Below are 27,799 nucleotides of genomic sequence, written 5' to 3' on the forward strand. Positions count from 1 at the left end.
TACAGTGAGCTTAAAATTTATTTGGCTTTCATGTTAAACACTTTCAATTCTTCTCCTCTGGTTCCAGGTCCTTGATTTGCTCTACCACGCTGTGAAATCACTATGCAGTTGCACAAATTTCACCTCTGTTGATTTAAAAAGTTTTCAACCGGCTGTCACTCACCTTTTTAAGGCATGCTAGGTATTTTATCACAAAGTTTAGCCTTTAAAACTGTATAACAGCAGCAAACGTTGCTTGAAAATCATATTTATTTCGGTGAAAAGGAAAACATCTGATTAAAGTTAAGATAAATTCAGGATAAAACAAGGAACCAAGTCTTCACTTTGTCTCGCACTGTGAGACTGCAGATCTGAGAGCTCACACACAGGGGGAGGAGTACTCCGTCTCAGACTGGTCACCTGAATGAAAGATATATTACATTTCAGAAGCAATACAACCACAGTCATAGTGTAAGAATCACGTAGCCTAGGAAAATCTTACTTGTTTGGTAGTAATCATAGACTTTGATCACAGCTGGTTTGAGGTTCTTGACTGGAAGAACCTGTTTAATAAGTAGCTGATAATTTATAGGAGAATTCCTCGGGACCTGTTGAACACAAGCCAAAAATGTTCCATCATCTGATGTTTTTGGCACAGTTTTTGTTCCAGTTTGTTGTAAAATTGGTCTTTTTGTGTTATGGTGTCACTGAATAAGCAAGAAAAGGTTTTTCATTGGCGATTATTAATGATTAGGACATTTTTAAAGCCTAGAAGGGCCCATGTTACAGAACTTTCCTATAACAGGTCAAGATGAGATTTTTCACAAATTCGTATTACAGAAGCAAATCTTGTCTTAATTTAGGAATTATATTTTGACATATTGGGATATTTTGACAAGGTCCCTGTACTGTTTAAGTGGGTATTGCTTCTCCACAGTTTCAGTTTCCATTTCCACCATGTTTAGTTGCCATGCATAATGGTATTCCTCCTAAAAAACAGCCACATGTTCAGTTCTGTCTCCTCATTATTCACCCTCATCACTGAAATATTTTATATGATGAGTTTTTGTGAACATTAACACACCCAGGTAAATGGTAGAGAATGAGACTGCATGTCCAGGATTTTTGAACAGTTAATTGAAACCTCCATGTTTTAATACAAATAAATATATCATCATGATGCTAGGTATCATGAACTTGAAATGTTGCCTGTCACAGCTGCTTAAAATTATTAAAAACTGAAGGTAAAACAAAAGTTAAGCCACTGCTGGGGTTTATCCTAAAGTTAAGTTATTTTAGAAATGTATTCTAGCTAGGATATTTCTGTATTACTGTTTTTTATTTATCTGGATTTAGGATAAGATTATGAACTCATGGGCTATTATTCGGTAATAGCTACTGTCTTAAATTCAGTCCTTTTTCCCCCATCAGTAGCTGTCTCCTAAACTAATACACATTTATCTTTGGTTGTTGTGTAACAGACATAATTAATTACCAACCTCGATGGAGAACTTTAGGATTTCGTAACTTAAGATAAGATTGTGTAAGATATAATTCTGAAATTGAGAGAAGATTTGATTTTGAAGAAATTTGAAGAATTTGTGAAAAATCTTGACCCATCAGAAACAGGAAGTTTCTGTATTACAGCCCCAGACGAATAAATTATAAAAAGTACTGAATGAATGTTCTTATAAATAACTGTGTATTAGCCGTTGTCCTGAACCATCAGTGTTACATGTTACATTTAAAGAAAAGACCTACACTATATGTACGAAGACAAGCGTGAGTTCCACCCGGAAGCCTTAAGCTGTAAGCCATTAGCAAGTTAGCAACAGCCTTTCAAGTGAAGCTGTCCTAGCTGTGAGGCTGAATTTGAGGTGTTTGAACTGTAAGTGAGAAGTGAGAAAGGCAGCTATCAAGGTAAATAAAAAGAGAGTGAATTTTTAAATAAAACACAAGCTGAAATTAAATGAATGAAAGAAGATGTGGCTTTGTCCACACCTTGTGATATTTTTGCATCTGTGAAGAGATTCAGCACAAAGCCTTTTCTCTGTTGTCTCTGCTCCCAGCTACAAAATCACAATTGCAGTTTTATGGTTTATGAGGAGCCTGGCAACTTCCTATTTCACCTGTTATATCAAAAACATGATTGCAAAACAGCAGAGGGCGTCCGTGAGCGAGTCCTCAATAAATGGAGGTGAATGAAGCTAAATGGCTAAAAACAAAAAGTTAAGATAGTTTTTAATCATTTGCCCAGACCTTTTCTTTAATTTTAGAAAGTACATGGATGTATTTCACTAACAAATGCAAAGACTACTTATGCATACGTTTCCTTTTTTCTACAGAAAATGGGTTTTGGACAGTAAAATGCTAGCATTACTGCTACTGAATGCTGATAAGCAGAGCAACCCATTGACTGTTCATGTTCATTAATTTACATAGATGAAGCGCTGTTTTAAACTGCTAGAACTTGAGTTCAAAAGCTTTCAAAAAAATTATAGCAATATTAAAATGCTTATGCTGTTCTGTGTTCAGGAAATTATTACATTGATTAACATTCAAAATGTTTAAACATTTATAAACTATGATTTTAATCAAATGTTCTATATGAACTGGACTCACTTGGGAGCTCCCTCTAGCGTTTGAGAAACCTGGAATACATCGCAGAGGGGTAATTCTCCTCCCTACAAGCTCTCTGGAAATATCACTGTACACATTAGTTAGCAAATGACCTGCACTAGAGACTGTACCTACCTCTGGGTGTGTATAGAACACTAGGTGGAACAAACTGTAATCTGCACTAATCACTACTGTCTTTTCAAAATAAATAAAAAGCCTTGTGCATCTGGGAGTTGTTGTTGCTTTTTTCCTGTACTGAACTTATACCAGACACTGGTGTCCAAACTGTGATGTGACCCAAACCTTGACTTGTGTGTACTGTTACACCCCTGCTCTGTATGAATGTCCACAATAACTGAGGAGTTTCTCACCTCTTTCATATACATGATAACATGGTCATCTTTGGAATCGACTCGTTCCACAAGTAGGCGGTTTTTTAGCTGAAAGAACAAAATAATTATTACTTCTATAATATTTATAAAAATAATTACTTCTCTGCAATGATTTATTAAACATTTGAATAGCAGATTTAAAGTAACAATTACTGCATATGTTTAACAAACTTCCAGGACTGCTTACATCACTGGGATCTGCTGTGAATCCTGATAAGACTTTTATATCCACTATGACCATGTTAGTGCTGTTTAGAGCCCCATTATATCTGTAAACAAATACATAAATAAAACACTGTTAGGTGGTTAGTTACTCGCTACATTATTGTTATATATTGTTATTACTGTTTCTACAATATAAACATTATAAGACCATATTCAGTTATTGATCTAAGAATTCTGCAGATATCAAATTTAGCTCAGATGCCAGACTGCTACAGGCAATTACTGGAGGTTGGAGCTGTCTTTTAGACATGTTGCCATGCTCAACTGAACTGTAATTATTTATTACCCACAAGGCTCTGTTTTAGGACCTATATTATTCACAATATATATGCTACCACTGGGCACCTGTGACGATTGGCCACTCCCAGACCCTACCCTTGATTTTTCTCACCTGTGTCTTGTTAACCCTCTTGTTAACCACCTGTGTCTTGTTAACCCTCTTGGTAACCACCTGTGTCTTGTTAACCTGTTCCTGTATTTAAGCCCTGTGTTTTCCCCTGTTAGATGGCTGGTCTTTGTATTGTATTGTATTATTTGATGTTGTATATTCTGGCCTCCATTATATTTCCTGGTATCTGTTGTGTTTTTATCCTGTGTTCCTTTTTGTCATATCTGTCTCTCGTTCTCTCCATGTTGGCTTTGTGACCCTGGACTGTTGCATATGCATCTGCCTCATCATTGGCTCCCCCCACATTACAGCACCATTATCAGTAAACACAGCAATTTCCACGGCTAGGCCAATGACACTCAGTCATATATATCAAGCTAACTGGATGATAAAATTAAACTTTGCAGGAATGAGGACTGTGTAAACAACATAAAAGACTGGATGTTGAGTAACATGGATATGTGAGTGGTTCTCTAACTTATCAATTTCTCAGTTGCACGAAGCTCATCTGTAAAAAATTTTGGTGTCGTGATGGACCGTGATCTGTCCTTTGACACACATAACTCATATTACTAGAACAGCTTTCCTGCATCTCCGCAATATTGCTAAATTAAGAAATGCATCATCTCTACAGTACGCAAAAAAGTTAGTTCACGCATTTATTACCTCAAGGCTAGGTTACTGTAATGCCCTGCTCTCTGGATGTCCCAGCAAAAGCCTTAACAAACTTCAGTTAGTCCAGAACAATGCAGTCCTCACAAGAACAGAAAGTTTGACCATATCTGGCCAGTTCTATCAGCTCTACACTGGTTACCAGTTAAATTTCGCATTGATTATAAAATTCTATTACTGACCTATAAAGCTCTAAACGGACTCGCCCCTCAGTACCTGAGTGAACTTCTCTCCCACTATGAACCATCACGCTCACTTAGATCACAGGGTGCTGGCTTACTACTAGTACCTAGAATTAATGATTCTAATGAGTTACATTAGGGGGGAAGAGCTTTCTCATACGAAGCCCCCTAGCTTTGGAATAATCTTCCTGTTAATGCTCGGGACTCAGCCTCCGTCTTTAAGTCTAGGCTAACAACTTACTTGTATAGTCAAGCCTTTGGTAATGAGTCTTCCCTGTCAGATCTAGACCTGCCGGAGCCTCTGCTGCTCTGTTAACACTGTAATCTGTGATCAGTCACTCATTACATAACTGACTCTGTGTGGTTGTTTTTTTCCTTTCCTTGCCAAGTTGAACAGTCTGATGCTGTTGCCTCTTCTGCCTTGATCGGGTGCCACTGCTCGCCAGCCTTCTGGACCGGCTTGACCACCATTGAGCTTCTTGCTGTACAACGCTGTGCAGTCCTCACCCTCAGATGCTGCCGCTACTGCATAACCATAAACTAATCTAATTAACCAGTGCCCACTTGTTCTTCCTGCTTTGTACTATAATACTTTATAGTAACAATGTTTGCTATCCGGTGTCGACAAGAGGAGGATGGGTTCCCCTTCTTAGTCTTGGTTCCTCTCAAGGCTTCTTCCTCTTGCTCTTAGGGAGTTTTTCCTCGCCACTGTCACCACTGGCTTGCTCACGGGAGCTTGGATTTTCTTTTCTTTTTCTTTCTGTAATACTGATTGTTCTGTAAAGCTGCTTTGTAACAACACCTGTTGTAAAAAGCTCTATATAAATAAACTTTGCTTGCTTGCTGACTATTGATTGATTGTAATTATTCTGTCGTTGACTAAAACATTTTCTTTCCAATAAAGTTATCATCTCCAGTATAAAGTATAAACCATTTTTGTCTTTTATTAAAAAATGCACTCTTACGTGACTGTGAAGTTGATGGACAGGGAGTATCCAAATGATTTGGTACAATTTCCATCAGTTTTAGCCTCGATGCTCAATGTGTTGTTTTCAGTAGGTGTGGGGATATTGTAGAAAAGTGCCGCCTGCATTTGAGAACAAAAAGAGACCAAACCAAAAACACTGAATAAACATAGTGTCTCTTAACCCCTTTAATGGCCAGGCCCCACTCGCAGACTGAGTTTCATTATACAATTCTATAATCAAAGAATAGCTCAACATGTTTGCATTGAGATCCCTGTAGCTACTGAATAACAAGCCTTAGTATGTAATAAGCCTGAGATTTTAAGGGGTTAAAGCTGCATAATGTAGCTCATGTTTTATACTTGTAAGGCCTGCAAAAGAAGCATTAGTTCTAAAAACAGTCACTGCAATATTTGCTACTCTCTAAGAAACTAGAAGTCATTTTCCATTCAAGTTACACTTTGTCTGTAGATGGTTGCCTCCTACAAAGGTAATGACACGGCAAACATTTAATTTAAATTGGTCTGCATCTATTTTGGATCGAGGGTTTGTGCCAGATGTTTACATAATTTAATCATAACATGTTCACCTCATAACTATCACTTTTCATTCGTACTAACCATCAGGGGTGGTACATGTAATCTAGCAGTGCCAAGCTGTACTATGCACCCTGTTCATTTTGCACTAGTTGAATGAGATTTAGATTTTTTTAATACTAATAGAACATTTTGTCATGTGTAAACTAAATTTCTAATGAGAGTTAAATATTTACTATCTGAATTTAATTTCATATGCTTAAATTGAATTCCTGTGATTAAATAACAACAACAATGGCTTGTACAGTCATTAGATTTTCAGCTTGTCAATTTGATTTTTAATTAAGTGTGGAAAAACTGCAAAAAATAACTTGGACAATAGCCTGAATTCTTACCAACAAGAAAAGAAATCTTACATGCCAAAATATAATTTGTGCAATCAAAAAAATTATTTCAAGATGCTGTAATTACATTTTTTAAAATTTATTAATTTAATACATTTAAAATTTTGATTTTTCTACTATCAACACTTTCTGTTAACTTTTTTTGCAGTTAAAAGTGTTAAGTTAAAAGATGCAGCAATTGAGTTTTTGTGTTTTTTTTCTTCATTCATTGTATCGATTTTGCCTGTCAATCAGTGTGGTTTGCAGTCTTGTTTAATAGAGTGAGCTATTAACGGCTACACACACACACACACACACACACACACACACACACACACACACACATATAAAATCAAAAAAGTGTAACTATTCTAATCAGCCAGTTACGTGAAACCCAGAGTGTCCAATTAGATTTCTGGGGTAGCCAGTCCCACCCTGATTCCCCATGTTCACCACTGCATACTAGAGACACTGACCTGCACAGAAACGCAGGTGGAGCCTTTCACTGAAATGCTGTATTTGCCAGGAACGTCCTGTAGTGGTCTCTCCTGGTACAATAGCTTGTTGTCCTGATTCACATCAAAGTCATGACTCTCTTTATCTGACTTCACAGTTACTGTGCTGGAGCCATCAGAGCTGAACACTTTGGTGGAATACAAAGCCAGAGCTTGGAGGGCCACCACCGTGTCCTGATCCAAACACAAGAACAAAAACAGATTATATATTTACAGCTCTGATTTCTATGTCTACATATTATGTGATGACAAAACATTTAAAAAAAAGAAAGACGTAGGAAAGAAAGAGTTAGAGAAGGGCTGAAATTTATTTGAGTACCTGGGTGGAGGAGTAGCCTCCATAGGGATTCTGCTGCCTCACCAGCCAGCTGACAATCCTGTTAGCATAGCCCAAATCAGTAGCAGTGACTTCAGCTGTAGTGAGAACAGCTAGAAGAACATAGGAGCTGATCTCCACTGACAAGGAGTCGGAGTCATCTGATGCTGACTGAGACCAGTGAAGGCGACCATCTGTATAAAAGAACAAGATATAACTCAAATAAGCTCAATCTAGAGATAATAATAGATGAACCATAAGCCTGTGTGTAACGGGGAGCGAGGAGGCGGACGCATATGCGGACATAAGCAACGTTTAATGTGGGCAAATCCAGGGTCATTGCTTAAACAGTCCAGGGTCATAGAGCCAACACGGGTTGATCCGGGGGCAGACATGACAGAAACCAGAATCAAACAGTACAAACAGAACAAACAACAGTACATAGACCAGCAACCAGACATGGGAAAACGCAGGCTTTAAATACATGAGGAACAGGCGGGAACACAGGCGGAAACAATCAGGGGTGGAGTCACGAAACGAGGGGGCTGGACTAAAAAACCAAAACAAAGAACACGCGGACTAAACCAAAACACAACACGAACACATGGACAGGACTGGCAGGGGCCAATCGTGACACTGTGAGCTCAAGACAATTATAGTGAAAATTATGGTGGTCATTATCGGATTAGAGTGGTCGTTTAAACAGCATACTCTAATTTCCTAGATCGGATTAAGGCTGGTTTCAGATTTCAAGAAATGCAATAAAGAAACTCAGTAATCAGGTTTCAATGTTCAATATTCTTAGTCTGTGCATCTGTGCAAACTGAGGGAAGAGCTACAATGCTGTGTGTAGTATTTAAGTTTTAGTGTTATCTGATTACCAAAGTGCATGTAAACACGTTGAACAAATTACTGACGAAATCTGACTTTCTGCACCTATCGGATTAAGTGCATGTAAACACAGTTACTCAATGATTATTTCTTCTAATGATTTCATACCTCCTGAAATAGCAACACTATCCAACTTCTTCAGCAGCTGCTCCCGAACATCATGCTCTCCAGCCAGGCTGAAAGTGTAAGCCAGCAGTGCAGTGGCATAGGTGTTTGTTAGGTTTCCAATTGAGGACTTCAGGCATGATAATCCTTTACTCACAACAGGATCCTACAATCAAAATGTAAATTAGAGTTCAGAAGAAAACTCAGTGGTTTGAAAGTCTTTCCATGGCTCAGGTGTTAAGACACACTGTACAATAATAGAGTGAAAAATCACTTCCCAACTTTGTAATCCATATGGACCATTTAAAGAATGTTCTGATTTACGGACCCTTGTGCGCTCTGGTGTTGTGCAGCTCAGTTGTATGTGCTAAGTCTATTTAGCTAATTAGCTAAGTACCTTCATCAATCAGTGGCATCAAAATGTCAAACACTCTCTGCAATTTATTTCCTGGAAGGATCATCGAGATCCCTCCTTTTCTCCTCTTCCATGGCAGAGATGCATTGACAATAGAAATGAGGAGGTCGTCAAATACGCCAGCCCATCGCACTCTCCCAGCTGGGATAGACAGCTTTAATGATTATATTGGGAGTGTTTTGGTTTTATCATTGCCACTCTCTTCTGTTGCTTGCTTTGAGGGCAAGAGTAATGGTCATATGATTGTAATGTAAGCATCACATTGAACACACTGGCCTATAATTATGATGTGTTAGTCTGTCCTCCCTATAGAATTTAATCCTGAGCATGTAAGGTCATCATTTACACAGACTGATCAGTGTCCTCACCTTCACCTTATGGCCTAATTCAAGCAACGATGCAGTGATGTAAGCAGTCATGGTCACATCATCATTTACACCACCCTGTAAGGCATTAGAACATTACTCAAAACAGATCTCAGATCATTTCAGTTACTGAGTACCTTAAAAAACCTCACCTCCAAAAACCCACCTTCATCCTGTTGTTGAACAGTCTTCCCTGTCTTATGAAACAGCCATCTGGTCTCTGATTACTTATCAGCCATTTCTTTGTAGTCTCGATGTTTTGTGGATCAATAAAGATGTAACTCTGTGCTTTGCCAAAAGTTCTCAGGACAAAAGCACTTAACCTGGTGGTAAAAACAGATCTGTGTTGATATTCATATCTTTGTGTATATAATGGTAACTGAAAATGATCATTTTTTGTTACATCTTCCAGCTGAAAACTGGCTTGACTTTCTCACCATGTATTCCCTTCTCCTCTGCCGAAAGTGCTGTATGCACCATTGAAATGCTTGTAGTTTAGTTGCCTCTGATAACCTGTCAGGGCAAATGATTTTTATCCCGGTCAGTTCAGCAGTTCACAGTCTACTCACGATGGCTAAGGCCAGAAACATATTCAACGCAAGTACACAAGTGCAAATGACAGCACTCAGCAAACACACTGCAAACACTCAGTCTCTCTGTAGAAACTCGCCATGAGTTCTTCTTTTGCTTATTCCACTGTAATACTCAGAATGCAGCTAACGCTTGCATTGGAATACTACATGTGAAACTCCATCTGCGTAGCTCAAAGCATCTGTGTTTGCGTCTTTGTGGAAAATGTGTTTCAAGTCTAAGATTCTTCATGAAGACAAGATCTCTTACCGCTCTTAAGGAAACCAGTAGCTCTCTCACGGATGGCTGCAGTGAGCTGTCCAGTGTTCTCCAGGTACTGAAGAATGTAGATGTTGGGGGAAAGGATAGCAATGTTTTGTTCTCCACAGCCATATGGCATCTTCAGCAGCCCATCAATATTCTTTAGTGCACGGCCCAGTATGTCTCCTACAAAAACAGTACAACAATGTTAATTACGAACTCAAAGAAATGAAACACACAGAAAAAAAAAAAAAAAAAAAAAAAAAAAAAAATATATATATATATATATATATATATATATATATATATATATATATATATATATATATATATATATATATATATATAGTCCACTATAGTCTCTATTCTCTATATAGGCTCTTTCATTTTTTTGTTTGTTTTTGTGTGTTGCCTGTGACCCAAAGAAGACAATATATTGTGCAGACTTCTTTTCCCATCCCAGGCAGTTGATGCTAACAGGCATTTTTCCTGTTTTCTCATTCTCACACACGTTTTTAAACATTGTCTTGGAGCAGCATGTATTTTCATCTGATGGAAGGACACACTGGGAAAGTGCACTGATATGTTGGTTAATCTCTGGCAGTGGTGATTTACAAACCCGTTTGCCCAGCATTGTTGTTGCTGTCCTTGTTGTTAGGGTTGTTGTTTGTAGTTTCAGATGTGTTTATGTGTAGACTGTATTTTATTTTATTTTTCGTAAAGTGAAGAGTGTGCATAGAAGGTTTAACGTGTTGAACAAGTGTTGTACGGCTGGAGGTGTCCTTCTCCCCTGTTCTAGCTGTTTGGCAGTGGCTTTTCTGCCTCATTCTTTAATGAAAGGACATATGTGCAGAAATAATGGCCTGTTCTGATTCTTCTTCACCAGGACATTATATTTGGTGTCAGTCGTGGGATGGCACCACAGTGGTGCATAAAAAAAACTTGGTGATAATAGGTGGTGAGCAGCAAGGAAGAGGCACCAGAAATGGATAAGACAAAGAGATGGTGGTAGAGAAGCAGATGGAAAAAACATTGTGGTGAAGCCTGAAAGCAGGGACAGCATGGCGAGGCATGGCGGCAGAGAAGGTGAAAGACAATACAATGAAAGTGCAACTGATGAAAGAGAAAGCTGCAAAGTGGGTGGCAGCACCCAACTAGGACATGGCAGAGCAAAGCCAGCTTATTTTTGACTACCATGGTACAACAGGAAAGGTGCCTACAAGCCCAATTTCGAGCAGATGCGGCAGGTGTTCGCAGCTGGATGGCGCTTGTCACTGTGAATCAGGTGTACCTGATCCTGGAAGAAAAAGCACTTTAAGTGTTTGTGAACTTTCTAGTGGCAGCCATCTAGCTCACCTCCGTTACTAGTAGCCAAGTTGAAGGGAGGAGCAGTTTCCCATCATACTGGAAGGTCTGAGCTGAGTGCACAAATTGTAGTTTGTGCCCATGAAAGAAGATTGTATACTCAAACCACAACTTTTTGTGGGTGAAACCACTATTGTGGGAGGAGCTAAACATGCCGTGCCTGCACTAGTGGGTGGATCCCTGAGGGTAATGGGCAGCACAATGGAAAAAAGAGGCGATGGATAGTGTGTGTGAAGGGCATCAGTTTTGAGTACAGTGGATGTTTGTGCCAGAGTAGAATTGGTGCATATGTTATGGCAGCAGAGTGGGTGAAGGTTTACTGAAGGGCAAAAAAAAGCAGTTGTGGAAACTTTTGAGTCATTATAATGACACCTTCATGGCAACAGAGGAAGACACAGTGCGTAGACCAATGTGGTGCAGTATAGCAGTAATGCGACTTCTCAATGGTTCCCATTGGTAAAGAAAGAGGCCAACGAATAATAAAATTACAGGACATAATGTAACTGAACTCTAATTCATCTGCTCATGCACAATGATGATGATTTGGACTGCCAGGGTGGGTATTAGGAGGTGGCAAAATCGAGAAAAGATGGTGATCATGCTGAATTATGGAGTTTGGCAGTTCATGGTAATGGCCTTCAACCTTCAAAATGCATTGGCTACGTTTGGGTGGCTGATGGAGCAAATGCTTGCCAGCTTCCCCAATGACTGGTGCATTGACCATCTCGAACAATGTGTGGGCTTATGCAACAGATTGTGATGAAAGCAGGTCTTCCAGGGTATTAAGTCTGCAAACCCCTGGCTGCACCCTAAGAAATGCAACATTCTTTAGTGGCCCAAAAGCCTCCTGGGTCATGCAGTGAGCAGTGCAGAAGTGGAAATAGACCAGGGTAAAGTAGACACAGTAGGGCAGTGCTTCACACCACAGAGTGTCAGTGAGCTGCATAGCTTTTCTGGCTTACCCTTACCCTTACCATACCCTTGTTCTACACGTACTTCATGGGGTGGGTTTGCAGACATGGCCTCACCACTACACTGGCTCACAGTGAAGAGTACTACAGCTGGCAGTTGAGCCTCGTTGATGTGGCTCATGCAGTTCAAAAAGTACTTCTGGCAATTGCTGATGCCACGCTGCTGATGGCACGATTGGGAACAACATTTGCTCCTGGTCTGAGTTGACCAGTTTGCTCTCAGGTGTCTGACACGGTTAAAAGAGGAGTGCATTTCTAGAATGGAGTATGCTGAGGAGTTTCACCTCTGTGCATCAGCACTCACCGCACTGTGCGCTTTGCCTCCCCCCAAAAGTTATTATTGCTTGTAGATTCAGATGTGTTTATGTGTGGACTGTGTTTTCTCTTTTTTGTAAAGTAATAAGTGTGTGTGGAAGTGTTCACCATAAAGAAAAGTTGTGTGGCTGGAGGTGACCTCCTCCCCAGTTCAGGTTGTAAAGCAGTGGATTTTCTGCTTTGTTCTTTAATAAAAGAACACATTTTGAGCAGAAATGATATCCTCTTGTCTTTCTTCACAAAGATGCTACAATATTTATTAAAGTTAAGTTATTTTTCCCTTATTGTTTTTATCAGTTGTGTTAAAACAATCCTGAAATCTGAAGATGCTGCAGTTCCATGGCTAACACCCAGCTTTTATATGGCTATGTCAATTACTTTACAGCTGAATAGTCATCCAGAGAATGATGCTGTGGCTCATTGACTGACCAAATGGACAAAAAGATGTTCTTGCTAATCATTTACGGTTGCTAGGTCAGCTTTTGTTAATCATTTCAGTAAACTTCTCCAACTTGAACAGGTGAACAGAGTTTTGTTAAAGCTGTGTGGGAGGGACAACCCACATCAGCCTTGTGATTAGTGCTCATGTATGCACTACTCAACATTGGAACTGCCCAGTTTACATCAAGAAAGCCCAAACTTTTGCATCCAACTTTAGGCAGATAGATGGAGAGCAGGGATTTGAAATCATCTGATGACCAGGAATTAGGACATTTGGTCACAAATTATTTTAAGCATAGCATGTTTAAAAGTCTACAGTTATATGTGGTTTCTTCTGGGCAATGCATAAACCTATGGAGTAAGTCATAATCTTTGGCTTCTTGGTTCATTTTTCATTTAGTGAGTGGACCTAGGAAGTGGGGAGGAGGTGAAAGCAGACCAGAACATTAGTCAGATAGATGAAAAACTGCCTTCACCACAACTGAGCTGGTTTCAAAAGTTTTAAAATTCTTCATCTGTGATGTTTCCTTTCTTACCAAGCACTGAAAAAGATGCTCGTGCTGATCCCTCGATCACATCTTCAGGAAGAACCAGCTCCATCTCCTCTGAAACACTGTTTCCTGTGAAACAAACATGCAGCTCCATCTTTCCTGAGCGGTACAGTGTTTTGTTCACCATTAATGTGAAGAGTAAGCATATAAACCAGGTATAAATGAAAAAGTTCAAATGTGTAGGATGAACCTTGTGGGCACAGCAACCAACTCTGGCTCTTGGTCTTTTCAGTTCCTTCAGCCTACAGGGGAAAATTGAATATTTAGGTAATAACAACAATAACAATAATAATATTGATAATATTAACAATGACAACAACCAATAACCTTGACAGTTTATTTCCTACCTGTACAAGCAGGCTTCGTGTGACTGTGTCAATGCGGCCTCTCTCAGGCACACTCACAATCTCATTGTCACACACAGTTTGTGACTGTTCTGCCTCAGCACTGACCGTCACATTCAGGACCCCTAAAACACATCAAAAGATGCAGAGAGGAGTTTATTAGCACTAAAAACAATTCAGCAGAAATGTGAGGTTATGTCTGAACTCGAGAGGTTCAGAACTCACCAAGCACAGAGGGAACAAGAGTCCATTTGAAGGTCTTTCTACCATTGGCACACAGACAGGATGAATACTTTCCATCAGAGGAGGCTTTCAGAATGTAGTGTGAGGAAGGAGCTGGAGTCACTTTAACCTGTCCGTGAAGCACAGGAGATCAGCTTACTGTGGATGTGAGGTGATGAGAGACTGGTGAAGGCACAAAATGTTGATCTTACAGTACCATAATGCACTTGGAGAGATAGTTGAAGACAGTGGCCTTCAGCTCAAACTCCTCTCCCCGGATGATGGAGTACGGCAGGGAGAGCTCCAAGAAGAAGGGCTGGAAGACACGAAGCTGAGCAGGAGGAGCCACTCCCAGACCTTTAGAGGACAGACAGAAAGTGTCCATCTCCCAAGTGGTGATAGTGTCAGGAACAGTGACAGGAACCTGTGCTGATCCAGAGTCTCTGTGGAAAAGTAATATGTTATTGTCTGCATTTTCTTTGTACGCTTGAGTACATCTGCACTCTGTCTACAGTGCACTTATTTTAAGTTGTAAAGAATAAAATATCATTACAGGTAAACAAAAAACTAATATATATTTAAGACTAGACACTAATGGTTTTAAAAGAGATTTGCTGTCTTTTTGGGACAGGAGAATGGTGTTAACATTTAAAAAAGATGATGGTGGCAGAGGAAATTTGTGAAAACATTTACGGCAGTTATAGCAAAGAGCTCAAAATGAACTTTTTCATCACCTTCCCAAAACTGTCATGAGGCACATTTTTGTATTTGTTTAGGTCTGTTAACTGATTTGGTTATGAATCAAACAGCCAATCTTCGCAATCAAACACATAAAAATAATGCCATTGTTTAATTGCACTACACAGCCTGCTCATATCATATCACGTGATGGAGCAGAGATTCTGTCCTGCGAATCCACTGCTATCTCTCCTCAAACACTCTGTTAGGTTGGTGTATTGAAGCACCGAAACACATACACACAAAAACACACACACAAAGAGAGAGACACACTAAAAAGTGCAAAAACTGTATGTTAGACCGAAGCTGGAAACGTTCGTTCCCATCTTATAACTATCAAATCAATCATATACGGTAGTGGATTGTTGAGAACAATAGTTCTTTGAGCACTGTAAGCTAGTTTCACTGTTTGAAAGCTTACTACCTTTACAATTTCCAACTAACATAATTTGCATTTTATTCATTTGTTTTTTATGTCACAATAGAGACATAAAGAATGCAATTTTTAAACACAAGAGCTGCAATTTTTATTACAGTCTATATTATTAACAATGTTGTCTGAAGCGGTTTTAAGTTGGGAAATTTGACTTAATAACACAGCTAGCCTGTAGATGAGTTAAACTGGCTAAACTTTCAAGCAACTAGTTGTATGTTATGAGTTACCCTGTTTCTCAGCCACTCAACCAGTGGTGACCAGCTGTTCTCCTCTGCTCCTAGTTCAATAAAAGAGCCTTTCCTGAAAGCACTGCCACATCTCGTTCTTTGCCAGACGTCACAATACGTTTTTAAATATGAGAATCTATTTATACTATGGCTTGGCTAAATACCTGATGGTTATGATTTACTGAACAATGTGCATCCCTATTGCCCAGCAACAATTTAAATTCAATATTTCATCAATATTCAATCTCAGTCCATTGCTTTCCATTTTGCATTAGTCCTAAAATTTGTTAAAAATGAAAAATATGCACATATAAGGTGTGTGCCATCATGCTGATATATTGTCTGGACTGGATTTGTCTCGATAGAAGCTGCTGTGTTTCATTTTGTGCACATGCAAATGAACATATTTTCGCAGTTATCTTTTCCGAGCTCCAGTTTGTAAACACCATTGCCTGTTGCTGGTCATCAAATGCAATCAATAACTGTATTTTATTCTTGAACCAGCATTTGTCGCAGTCAGCCAACGTGGTTGTGTTGGTCACTCTGGCACAAACAGCACGCCCAAGCTGATCCCACAAGTGTTCAATGGGGTTAAGTGTTCAATGGGATAGAGTTCGGCCCCAGACTGTGGAGATATGGGATTGCCATAGGTTGCAGAATTTAATCTCGATATGTCTCTGCATTGAGATTGCCTCCAATGATGACAAGCCTCGTTTTTCCAGTGAGGGAGATGCCGCCCCACACCATCACACTGCCTCCACCAAAAGATGTTACTCTATCAGTGCAGAAATCAGCATAGCATTCTCTGCGTCTTCTCCACACTTTGACCCTACGATTCAACTGCCGTAGGCAGAATCTGGACTCATCGCTGAACATAACGTTCCTCCACATGTTCAAGTTCCAGTGCACGTGTTGCTGACACCAGTGCAAACGGGCCTGATGGTGAAGGGCAGTCGTGGCAGGCCTCCTGGCAGCCCGATGAGACCGGAGATTGGCTGCATGCAGTCTGTTCCGGATTGTCTGGGCAGACAGCCGTCGGCCATATCGTCCTGCAAACCACTACAAATCTGTAGAAGACAGTCTACAGTACTTAAGTACTGACAGGGTGAGGAAACGATCTTCTTGGGGTGTCATCTTCTTGGGACGCCCACTTCTCGGCATGTCTCTGACATCCCCCATTATATGGAACTTGGCCTTCAATTTGGAGATGGTGCCAGGGCTCGTTCCAAATAATGCCGCAACTTGGTTTTACGGAAAACCAGTTTGAAGTCGCCCTTTCGCATGGGCCCTAACCAGATCAGTCAAACATGGCATGCCGATTCTTGGAGCAGACACCTACTGACCACTGTAGCAGAGCCCATGCTCACAGGTGCTGCCAATCAGGTGCCAATCAGGCACCTGATTGGCAGTACCTGGGGGTACCAGAAGATCAAAACAAGTGTCAATAGCAACAGCTGTCACGATTGGCCCCTCCCAGGCCTATTCATGTGCATTTTGGTTTAGTCCAGCCCCTTGTTTTGTAACTCCACCCCTGATTGTTTTCACCTGTCCCTCGTCTTCCTGGTGTGTATTTCAGCCCTGTGTTTGCCCTTTGTGTTTGCTGGTCTTTGTCCTTGCCCTGATTGGTCTTTGTTTGCTATATTGGTCTTTGTTTGATGTTTGCGTTGTTTGAATCTCTGTGTAAGTTGATTTGTTTCTTGTTTATGTCACGTCTGCCCCACAATCTCTCCATAGTGGCTCAATGACCCTGGACCATTACGACCCTGATTTTGGATTTGCCCTCAATAAAAGTCGCTTACCTCCGCACATACGTCCATTACCTCGCTCCCCGTTACAACAGCAAAATAAGCTGTTTGGCAATGGCAGAGAAGTGGTGGTTTCACCTGCTTTCCTTGAAGTTTTCATTATCACATTTATACTCATTTTAATTTGTTTATTCTTCATTTAATTTTCTCTGAATGTCAAATTATTTCTAATATTTCTATTGCAATATATTGCATTTTTTTCTCTTTTTTCCCTCCCTTTCTTTTGACCCAAGTCAGTTTTTGTTTGTCATTCTTGTAAATAAGAATGTTGGAGTACAATGTAAATCATTTTGAATACATTTAAATTGCACTTGGGAACTGAATCTATTAAATGTAAAATTGTCACATCCTCTCCTGACACTGCTGTCCTTTCAAATCCCAGAATCTGAGATTGTGTGACTCTGAACTCTCAGGCATCAATCAGCCTATCACAGAGCTGCCTCACCTGAATACTGATTTTTCACAGATGTTCTCTGCTCTATTACATGCTTGGTTTTCCTAGTCTTTTTGGCCCCAGTTTACTGAGCGCTACCTTGTCTTGTCTGTTTGTTATGATTTGGCCTGGTTTGTTTTTCCCAACTCTGTTTTTTTTTGTAACTGCCCTTCGTGTTTAGTCTGCTATTTTTGTGCTTACTGTTTTTTTTTTTTTTGCACTTGACTTGTATTTTGACTGCTGTCTGGATGTCCCTACTGGTTTTTAACTGCTTGTTTGTGGTTTTGACCAAAGAGTTTGGATTGTCCCTTCATTAAAGTCTCAAAACGTGTTTTTAATCATTAGCATCTGAATTATTCTGGCCCATTACAAAACACCATTCTGCAATCTGTGTGCTCCCTAAAGACCCCTTAACATGGTACCTTCTTAACAAATATTTGGCACAAATCTTTCAGCCATGATGCCCACCAAATCTGATCAACTCTAGACATATTATACAGTAGCTGCTATAAATTGGGAACTACTATGAAACTAATAGGATCTTTTAAAGCACAGGGGGGTAAATTGTGTTTCTTTTAACAATCATTACGTCTGTCAATAGGTTAAACTGTTAACTATTTAAATACTATGAAATGTGCTAACAAATAAGACAATGAAGTAATTTGCTGATTCACTAACCCCACTTCTGCAAGTTGCCATATCCAAGTTTCAGGGAAGAACTTGCGAACAGTCTCAATGGATCCAGACGCTGCATGGCCTGCAACATCCAACCTTTGTCTTGCCGGAGAGTCGAAGCTAATATGTGCACTGAACCCACCTTAATCCACAAACACAAGAACAATCAACATAAACTATACTGTATATATTGCAGTACACAATAAAGTATCCCTTTAAAGGTTGTCGGAAATTGTACAGACATAACATCCAAATAATGACAAAGATAAGGACCATACAGCCGACGAAACTGAACATCTCTGTAGACCAAACATTCAGGAAATCTCACAGCCAAATTGGTTGCCATCTTGAGCCCCACACCCTGTGCAAAGATCAAGGTCATAATCCAAAATATTTAGTTTCAAATGACATTAATTCACTTTAAAGCAATAAATGAATATTTTCATGTACTTTAGATTGAATTGTGCATTATATATTTGCTTTATAAATCTATGTTGTGTTTTTACACAGATATGTAAACAAGCATTGAAACTATATTTGACAGTCAGTTACCTTAATAGCATCGTAAACATGGTCTATCCTTGCATTCCGGCGTGGTCTAATGTACAAACAGTCCTGCCTATCTTCAACTTCATAGGAATAACCTGACATTGATTTTACTGGCAACAAGTTAAAGACCTAAGGCAGACATAAGTTCACTTATAATCATTAAGTGACTTTTGCAAAAAGACACAAACACATAAACATCCTTTTCACGTGTATTTCACATGCAAATTAAAAAATCAAGACAAGCAATCTGTTGAAACATTTTATCGTGCTAATATTTAAAAAGCATGGATATGAAACAATGGAAGAACCCTGTGCAAAAACTGGTATATTCAACCCCTAATACAATATTTGACATCCCTGGCCATGGAGGTGCACTGTCCTGCACATTTTAGTGCTTTCCATGCTTTAACACACCCATGCCAATTAAGGAAGGGGTTGTTAATGAGCTGATTACTTGGACCAGGACAAAGGCTAACTTGGCTTTTAAAAGCAACAGGATGAATATTCAGTAAACCTGAACATCACCTCGTCAGCATTCAGGCGTTTTCCTGGCTCCATGATGAACACACTCTGATCCACAGCACTGAGTCCACACAGTGAACCAGGCTGAGCTGAGAGCTGGAGAGTGTTTTCCTCACCAGGAACTGCCTCAGTGGGAGAGAACTGCAGTGAGACCTGAAGATCATGATAGTAACAAATTTATATTACTTTTTCCACAGTAATGATGACATTGTAAAATGCAAAAACAAAGATATAAAGATCCAAATATGTCAGCATTACTTTGTTTCTGAAGCATTTCTCCACATTAAAATTCTTGCTAGCAGCGATGACGTTCTCACTGGGCAGCACACAGTACACCAGAACCTGCACTACAGGAGCCAGACCAACATCAACAGACAGTCTGAATGAGACTTTTCCCTCTATGAGCTTTTTGGATTCTTTCACTTCAACTTTCTCATATCCATGATGGACTATGGCTCCTTTAGACATGACCTAAACAAAACAGACAAAATAAATTAAATTACTGTCTGAATACAGAAACTGTAAGTGTTCACTTTAAAATATAACTGGAGGTACTTACCATGTAAATAATATCAGTACTGTAATTCTCAGCAGTTTCTCCAACAATGTAGTACTTAATGTTTATGGAAATTTCAGAACCACATGGAATCGGTTCCTTTAAGCTCTCTACTGATAATTCACTGTACACTGGACTGTAAGTTGTAGCAGGTTGGAGGAGTGCTATTTGTGCTTCACTGAATGTAAAGAAAGGTTCTTTGTATCTACGGTGTTGGTAGCCTAGATAGACACTTGCCTAGAAAACAAAGAAATAGGAATTTCTTTAGTGAAAGATGCACTCTCTTAAGAGTGTAAACTCTGAAAATATTGGTCATGCTGCCATACCAACAGTAAAATCTGTGGTTTGTGGTGATTAGACATGTTAATTGAGAAGCTGGCCAATCCATTAATATCTGTAGTAAGATTTTGAAGTAGTGTTGGAGACCAACTATGACCTTCCAGAAGATAAACCTTCTTGTTAGGAATTGGTTTTCCACTGAACTTTGTGACTTTGATCTGTTGATCAGTGAAAGAACATCTTATCAAACTGTCAATTCCAAAAAAGTGAGCACCACACAAACACAACAAATGAAAGTACAAATGAAAGACTGTATGTAAACCACGCACCTTTCCCTCTAAAAGTGTGTCCCGGTCAAAGTTTTTGGGTAAATCAAGAAACTCAACTTTACCAATTACATAAGTGACCTTTATAGATTCAGATTTTTCCATGGAAATGTCTGGAACAAACATAAGCATATTACTAAATATATAAAAATCAAATGCACATTGTTTCTTTACAGTGATCTGCTATAAGTGCGTTTCTCCCTCAGGTATACTTTCTCTACAGTGTGTGTGAAGACTCACCTGTTCCTTCCTCTGTCACTGTAACAGTAACATCAAGAGAATCTTTCAAATGTCGTTCAAATTCAGAACTGATGAAATGCGTCATGTTGAATACAGGAGAGGCACATCCGTTCTCTTTCATCTACAGGAGACAAACTTGGTGAGAACTGTCTCATTAGTCAGAAAAACTGCTGTCATCTAATACAGTATCAGATACATACACACCTCTACAGTTTCAACCAGGCACGGTGAAATCATGGCAGCACCCCGATCAAAATTACGTTTAAATTTCCGGCAAACTTGCACCAGAGCTTTACCAGGTACTGGCTGTCCGTAAGTGTACCTTCAAAAATATACAGGCAGAGAGAATATATACAGTACAGTAATGATCATATCACATATATCCATTCATATACACCGTGTAGATATTCAGTTAAAATATATACATTGTTGTTCAAACATCCTTCAGCAGGATGGATGTGCCAGACGGACAGGTTCTGACATTAATCCTGATTTAATTTCATTCTCTTATCCAGTCATGCAGTTACATTTCCAGGGATGGATTACTGACCGGGCCAATGGTGCCAGAGTTGGGACCCCACATACTTGGGGCAATCCACTACAGATATAAACATTAGATGAGCAGATAGCCATTGAATGTATACAAATCACAAAATAAATGAAACACACAACAAAAAATGTGTTGTGTGTTCATGTTAACTGCTAATAAGGGTACTTATATTTATATTGTTATATTATATTATATTTAAAACAAACAAGATGACATTGTGCATCACTGACATATCAGTTTGTTTATTTATATAATGTTACTGTTAGAGTTTGGGGGGGGGGGGGGGGGGGGGGGGTCTCATAAGATGCTGGCACCCAGGGGTTACTCCTGCACTCCACTCTCCAACTCCTTAGCTATGAAATCTATGATCATACCTTAGAATGTTGAACTGAATCAGAATTCAGTGCCAGATGTTTTGAAAGCACTGCATGTAGAATATTGTATCCTGGCAAATCGCACTATTACAATGCTAATGCCCTTTGCAACAGTACATCTAATGATACAGTAATGGCTGTATCTATATTTATGACAATACCTTTACACATGACATAGACGCCTGAGTGATGAGTGAGTGCGTTATTTGTAATTTACAGCACATGATAAACTCCAGCTCTAATATTTAGGTATTTTGCTCTACATCTATTATTATTTGTGTAATAAGCTGCGTTGGAGGCATTTTGCTCTTTTGTTGTCTTCTGTTGCGTGTGTGAAAAAAGTGTGTATCTTTTATCAATTACAGGGAAATCCCACAGATTTTTCAAAATTCCTGCAAAATTAAATGATTAAGATGTAAAAGTCAGAGTGGTTTGATGTGAAATGCTCTGGTTTTGTTTTATGATTTTTGTCTATATATTTTTTTAAATCATTTTCATGGTGGATGAGTACATGCAGCACATTCTGAGATAAAAAGTCCACCAAGAAAACTTAGTTTTTTTTCAATTTGTCACTTTTTAACAATTATCAACATTACAAAAATCTCACTGGTGTAGGTTTACTAGTGTTTCTGGATAGTAAATAAAATGTTGATGTTTGTGTCATACAATGAACAATGAACCATGAACACATCAAACCACTCTGACAGACTTTGTTTACATCTCAATTATTTAATTACACAAAAAAACAGGACATTTCCCCTTTAAGGCATGTATGGGGCATCTAATAAAAGGTGTCATCTGATGTTAAAATATGGTAAATATCAAAAGATTTACAGGGATTATAATAATAATAATAATAATGATAATAATAAGTCAGACTTATACAGTGCCTTTCACAACTCAAGTTCGTCTTGCAGTTTCAGCGAATATTAAGCTAGAATCTTTCTTACATGCATGTGTTCAATGAAAGAGGGATTTAATGATGAAGACTTGCCCTGCATTTACTGCTTTAACACTATGGAATTGTCCTGTTGCAGACAATATTTCAATAGTTATAATCAATCATAATTTCAAGCCAACAATGGTCGATGCTTTAAAAGTAATTGTATTCAGTACTAGTTGGATGCAAGAGAGAGTATGCATGATCACACAGCCAACTATAAATCAATATATGTATTCAATGTTGACATTACAAGCTGGCAACTTTACAAGCTGGCTCATCCTGCAGCAAGTCACAAACAAAATTATTCTGAAAATCAATAACGGGTTAATGGATAGAAACAGAAAAGGGGAAAACCATCCATAATTTTCTCCTCTACCTGCCAGGAACGTGGTTCTTTTGAGTTGTGGCTTGCCTTGTTCCTACTTAAATGTCACAGCAAAGCATGGTGCCTATTTCTGCAGTTAATTCTGCTGTAAGCCAAGTTTATTTCAGATAAATCATACTGACCAATGCCTGTGCTGCTGCCTTTGGGACCACAAATAAAAGTTATTTCCTCCACCTTATTCATGTGGTCTGACCAGCTCCTCCACGTACACCACACTTATCAAACCTTACCAGCATCGCAAACGTTATTTATTTATTCAGTATTACTAAGTACCTCTGGTGTGTTGTCATCACATCAAAAACACATATGATATATTAAGGGACACGGATTTTATAAGGCAGTGTCATAGGAACTGGACTGTATAAAGTTTGGGCTGTACTGCTGCTTTGCAAGCAAAAGACTTCACTGAAACTAAAAGAAATCAGCAATCTGATGAGACCAAGATAAAAAAGTACTTATTTTGTCTTTTAAAGTTTGTGATTCACTATTAAAATGATCACTCACTTTCCACAAACCTCGATCTTCAGTTCCTCCTCCCCAACACTCTGTTCTTCTGGTCTTTTCACTGTAATCTCAAACCTGGGTAAAACTAAAAGTCCAAATAGCCTTGTTATTGTATTACATTGCACAGCCTACCTCATTAACAGTAGAAAAAGTAATGTAAGGCTGTCACTTACCATACTTCTTCACTTTAAAATGACGTGTGATTGACTTATCTCCAATGTTGGCCTTCAGTATATACTGGCCCTCAGGAGCCTCAGGATTCAGCTTGTGTGAAAGCTGCACTATCAGACCTGGTGAGGACACATTCGTCCACTGACCGATCCTGTTACCTTTATTATCCTGTTTGGTTCCATAAAAAATACTTACAATTTAATTGCAATGACAGTAGTAAGGGAGAATTGAAATACAAACCAGTAAGATTCAGGAAATGTGGAAATAAGGTACATAGATATGTCTTACCTCAAGAGCCAGTAAGCTGTACTGTAAAGGACAATCAGTTAAAAATAAATAAATAAAAGCATTGAATAAAAGCTCAGTAAAAATGAATAGAATGTCATCAATTAAAATGAGTGGGTTTAACTTTACTAAGTACACTGCCTGATCCTTAGAAACAATGAAATGGAGTACATAAGAAAGGACTACAATCATATAATACCCTCTTTCTGAATTTATTGCTTGATTTAATTAAAAGTCACAAAAATTCTTCCCTTACCTCTTGTGTAAGTGGGACAAAATTTGCATCCAGAGTGACCACTCTGAAATTCACTGTAAGTGGTAAATATCAGATTTAATACTGCACTTGGAGTAAGAAATACTTTATTATGAAAAGAATACTCCAGCCTTTTTCAACATATTGTCTATATCAGAAGTGGACAACTCGGTTCACTGCATCTACTCCATCTGTTGCATCCATTACATGCAGACAATAATGCCATTGTGTCTGCTTGTAGAAAGGCTGCTGACATTAAATACACTTATAATAGAATCCTTTGGGCAGTTGCTGTGATTTATTAGTAAATGTTTATTCTTTAGTCAAAATTAAAATTAATCTGGAAATCTGTGTAATTAATTTTTTTAAAAATAGGACTAGTTTTTCAGAGGGATGACGTTGTGTCTATACAGTATTAGTGTGTTGATGTGGGAGGAGTTTTTACAGGCTCCTGCATTATTTAGCATCAATACCAGAAACATTAAGGAGGAAGAAGATAACCTCAGCTGCTATTTAGTGTGACAATCCAGGGTTCAAAGGTCTCCCCAGTATGCTATATTATATTAGCAAAATTAAATTAGCAAAGATTGTGCAGAAGTGTGTCCTCTGCAGAAAAAGTGAGTTTATTTTCACTTAGAGAATGAACAGAACATGTCATTTGACCAGGTGCTTTCAATCTTTCGCATATGACTAATATGATATAGGAAAACTCATCACAATGCTGAGCATAAAATAGGTTACCTTATGACACAGCTGCAGCAGACAGAAATAAACCTTAACAATGCTGGTTTATTCATTTAATAGTGCACTGGATGTGGTGACTGACTGGAGAAATGAGAAATGATGGAGTACCTGTTTGGCCGGGGTTGTAGATTGGTTTATCAGTCTGAATGAATGTCAGTGGGTTGTAGGATTTAAACATAACTTTTCTTTTCTCTGTCATCTCAAAACTTTCACCTTTGACTTCTACTCTGATCTCCTGCACTGAATCACCCTCAACCTGTGGAGCCTGTAGAGATCACAGTATATGTTGAGCTATTTTCCATTTTCAGACATATCAAATGGTGATAACACCTGAAAAATTACTGATTGTTTCTGGCCTTAAACTTAGAGCAGCGGTGAAATTCTTCCTCCACTGTCTCCTGTAGAAGTGTTCTGTTCTGGTTGTCATGAACCAGATAAACGGTCATTTGCAGAGTCTCATTAGGCTTCAGAAGACTCGTACACAGTGTAGCCTCAGATCCAGACTCTATCACTGCAGGAAACGTCACCATGAAATACCTAAAGACAATTAAAAATTAAGATATTTAAAGTGAGTTACATGAAAGAAAACTGCTGTATAAAAATCAGCAATGCTGAGTGAACAACTGAATGCATTCATTTATGTTGCAATGTGTCATGTACAGCCAGCTGATAGCTGGCTTGTTGGTTTGTGACACAAGCCAAGAGTAGGGTTACCACTAGTGAGGAGGACATTGCTGCAAGTTTATTATCCATACAGTTTTCTAGATTAACTTTTAATGATAAGTTGAAGTAAATTGACAGAAGACTGCTGACACCAGAGCTTAATTTGGTCCAAAAAATGCCTGTGAGAGGCATTTCAACTGCAGCGATTACACCACACAACCCCTGGATGACAGGATGAACCAAGGAGCAGAAGCTATACTGCATGGAACGGCTTGCCAATGGGTGCGGAGAGTGGGTCTTGGGCCAAAGATGGATTTTGTGATTTAGAAAGTTTATTCATGCCAGCCCATCGCCATCAGCATGCTTAAGAAACAATTGATGATAAATTTTAAAGCAAAGGATCATTTGCATGATCCCCGCCATCGACCACTTCATCCAACAGGACAGCAGGATGGACTTCGCTATGTTACAACTACAATCTCAAGTAATGCTCTGATCAAAGGGTAAGTTATTTAAAATCTTACAGGCCACCGTGCCTGCTGAGGGCCGAGGTTTAAGAGTCACAGTCACATACTGCTGCTGCCACATGTAAATGCATGGCCACACCTCACAACATGCAAGTGGTAAAACTCACTTGGTTGGTTGTAGTGGATGGAGAACATAGGTAAGAACATGAGGGTTTAGAGTTGGTCACTTATACATTGATAACACAAGAAGCAGAGAAGATTTTCAGGCCCCCCAAAATATGGGGAATGGGGCCCTGCCCATCAAGACACTATCACATAAAACAAGGGTGCACAACTCCAGTGCTGGGTTTTGGTAGCTCCTCTACTCAAACACACCCACTAAACCTGGCAGTTATATAAGCACAACATACAACACATTACAATATGCCACAGAACAGGCTATTAAAATGTTTTACCAGCAGACATCTGTTTGGATTACTCACGGTCCAGAAGCTTGTCCATACACAGAAAGAAAGAGGAAGCAGGCTAACAGCCCTTCCTGTATGAGAAACCCCCGGACCACCATAATGAAGACTAGGCACCAACACCAGGTTGAGAAGCTTAACTGCCTTTTTAAAAGGATGTTCAGCCCACAAGAGGTTCTCTGCAAACATTTGGACTCATCACCTCGTCAATGATTAACTCTTCTGAGCAAATACATTTTGGCTGCACTGAAAACCGATAACCTTAGCAAAAAGTAGTGTCCAAATCAGAGGCCTTTATCAGATGCCAAGACGGGGGAGTGACTGCATAATGAGCAAACTCATACAAAACAGAAAATCATGGAGAATCTCTCTTGATCTCCTTTTGGCCTTATGCTCAGTGGATTTCTGTCATTTGCAATTGGAATTGTGGCATTGCTTTCCCTGAGCCTGTTGTTAGTGGGTACTGATCAGTACTGATTCCTCCTTTTAAAAATAAAAAGTTTTTTTTAAATATGTTTCTATATAAATCATACACCTGAAGCTTTATTTATAAAGTAAGATTATTATAGTATCTGTTTCTTTAAAAAGATGGTTCTTCAAGGGTTCCTTAAAAAAGAAAAACTATGTGGAACCATGAGCACTAAAAGAACTATTTGCATGATGAAATGGTACTTCAGATTGACGGAGAATGTGCTGTTAATGCACCTATACAGTCACTTTTTGGAAACGGTTCTATATAGCACCAAAATGTTTGTTTTTGTTTTTTTTTCATTGTCACAACAAAAGAACCCTTTTCGTGCTATATAGAACCCTTTTCTACAGCACATTCTCCATCAATCTGAAAGACCATTTAACGATGTTAATGATTAATACACACTAAATGACCATGCCAACGGTAAGGGCTGAAATGAACGCGGGTCATTATTTGAGTTTTTTTTGAGAACGTCAAATTTGCCCTTTTACTCTCACAATCTACTGGAAATCTCCTGCTTAGACTGATTACTTTCATAAGGTCACTGACCTGTTTCCGTTATTCAAACAAACATCCCTCTCTGGCACTTTAGAGCGTGCAGAGATCAACTGCCTCCAAAAAAAAGAACAGGTATATTGTAGGCCTGCAGCATTAATGCTTCAATACATATGAGTAGCTTCAGTTAAATGCCCACTAAATAATGTATTTCAGATTTTACATATGAACATGTGGGTCGAGTTTATCACTGGC

General features: G+C 39.0%; 1 protein-coding gene across 1 annotated transcript; it reads right to left on the reverse strand.

Moving 5' to 3' along the window:
* Nucleotides 1-26,712, reverse strand: LOC108439977 (alpha-2-macroglobulin-like). The gene is made up of 34 exons (XM_037546664.1): nt 26,596-26,712; nt 25,340-25,520; nt 25,092-25,248; nt 24,243-24,295; nt 23,990-24,010; nt 23,704-23,869; nt 23,531-23,615; nt 20,979-21,096; nt 20,775-20,895; nt 20,538-20,647; nt 20,256-20,426; nt 19,933-20,166; nt 19,632-19,844; nt 19,377-19,526; nt 18,855-18,980; nt 18,576-18,663; nt 18,306-18,444; nt 14,206-14,431; nt 13,992-14,118; nt 13,770-13,891; nt 13,613-13,664; nt 13,408-13,491; nt 9,789-9,965; nt 9,386-9,461; nt 9,115-9,271; nt 8,952-9,026; nt 8,172-8,334; nt 7,176-7,366; nt 6,818-7,030; nt 5,423-5,544; nt 3,178-3,259; nt 2,970-3,038; nt 482-587; nt 1-399 (listed from the first exon to the last, which is right to left on the reverse strand). Exons 1-34 carry the CDS (start codon nt 26,676-26,678, stop codon nt 359-361), a joined length of 4,299 nt encoding a protein of 1,432 aa, XP_037402561.1. The 5' UTR covers nt 26,679-26,712; the 3' UTR covers nt 1-358.
* Nucleotides 26,713-27,799: the final 1,087 nt, after the last annotated feature.

This window comes from Pygocentrus nattereri, chromosome 17 (genome assembly GCF_015220715.1).
Source record: "Pygocentrus nattereri isolate fPygNat1 chromosome 17, fPygNat1.pri, whole genome shotgun sequence".
In the NCBI taxonomy this organism is placed as follows: Eukaryota; Metazoa; Chordata; class Actinopteri; order Characiformes; family Serrasalmidae; genus Pygocentrus; species Pygocentrus nattereri.

What these genes read in the sequence shown, in the direction of transcription:
- LOC108439977 (XM_037546664.1), bottom strand. Translation starts at nt 26,678, where the DNA reads ATGGTGGTCCGGGGGTTTCTCATACAGGAAGGGCTGTTAGCCTGCTTC. An exon ending in AAGATCGAGGTTTGTGGAAA is followed by an intron (nt 21,097 to 23,530) that starts GTGAGTGATCAT and finishes ATATTTTTGAAG; the next exon opens with GTACACTTACGGACAGCCAG. An exon ending in TCCATCAACTTCACAGTCAC is followed by an intron (nt 3,260 to 5,422) that starts GTAAGAGTGCAT and finishes ATTTGTTTACAG; the next exon opens with ATATAATGGGGCTCTAAACA.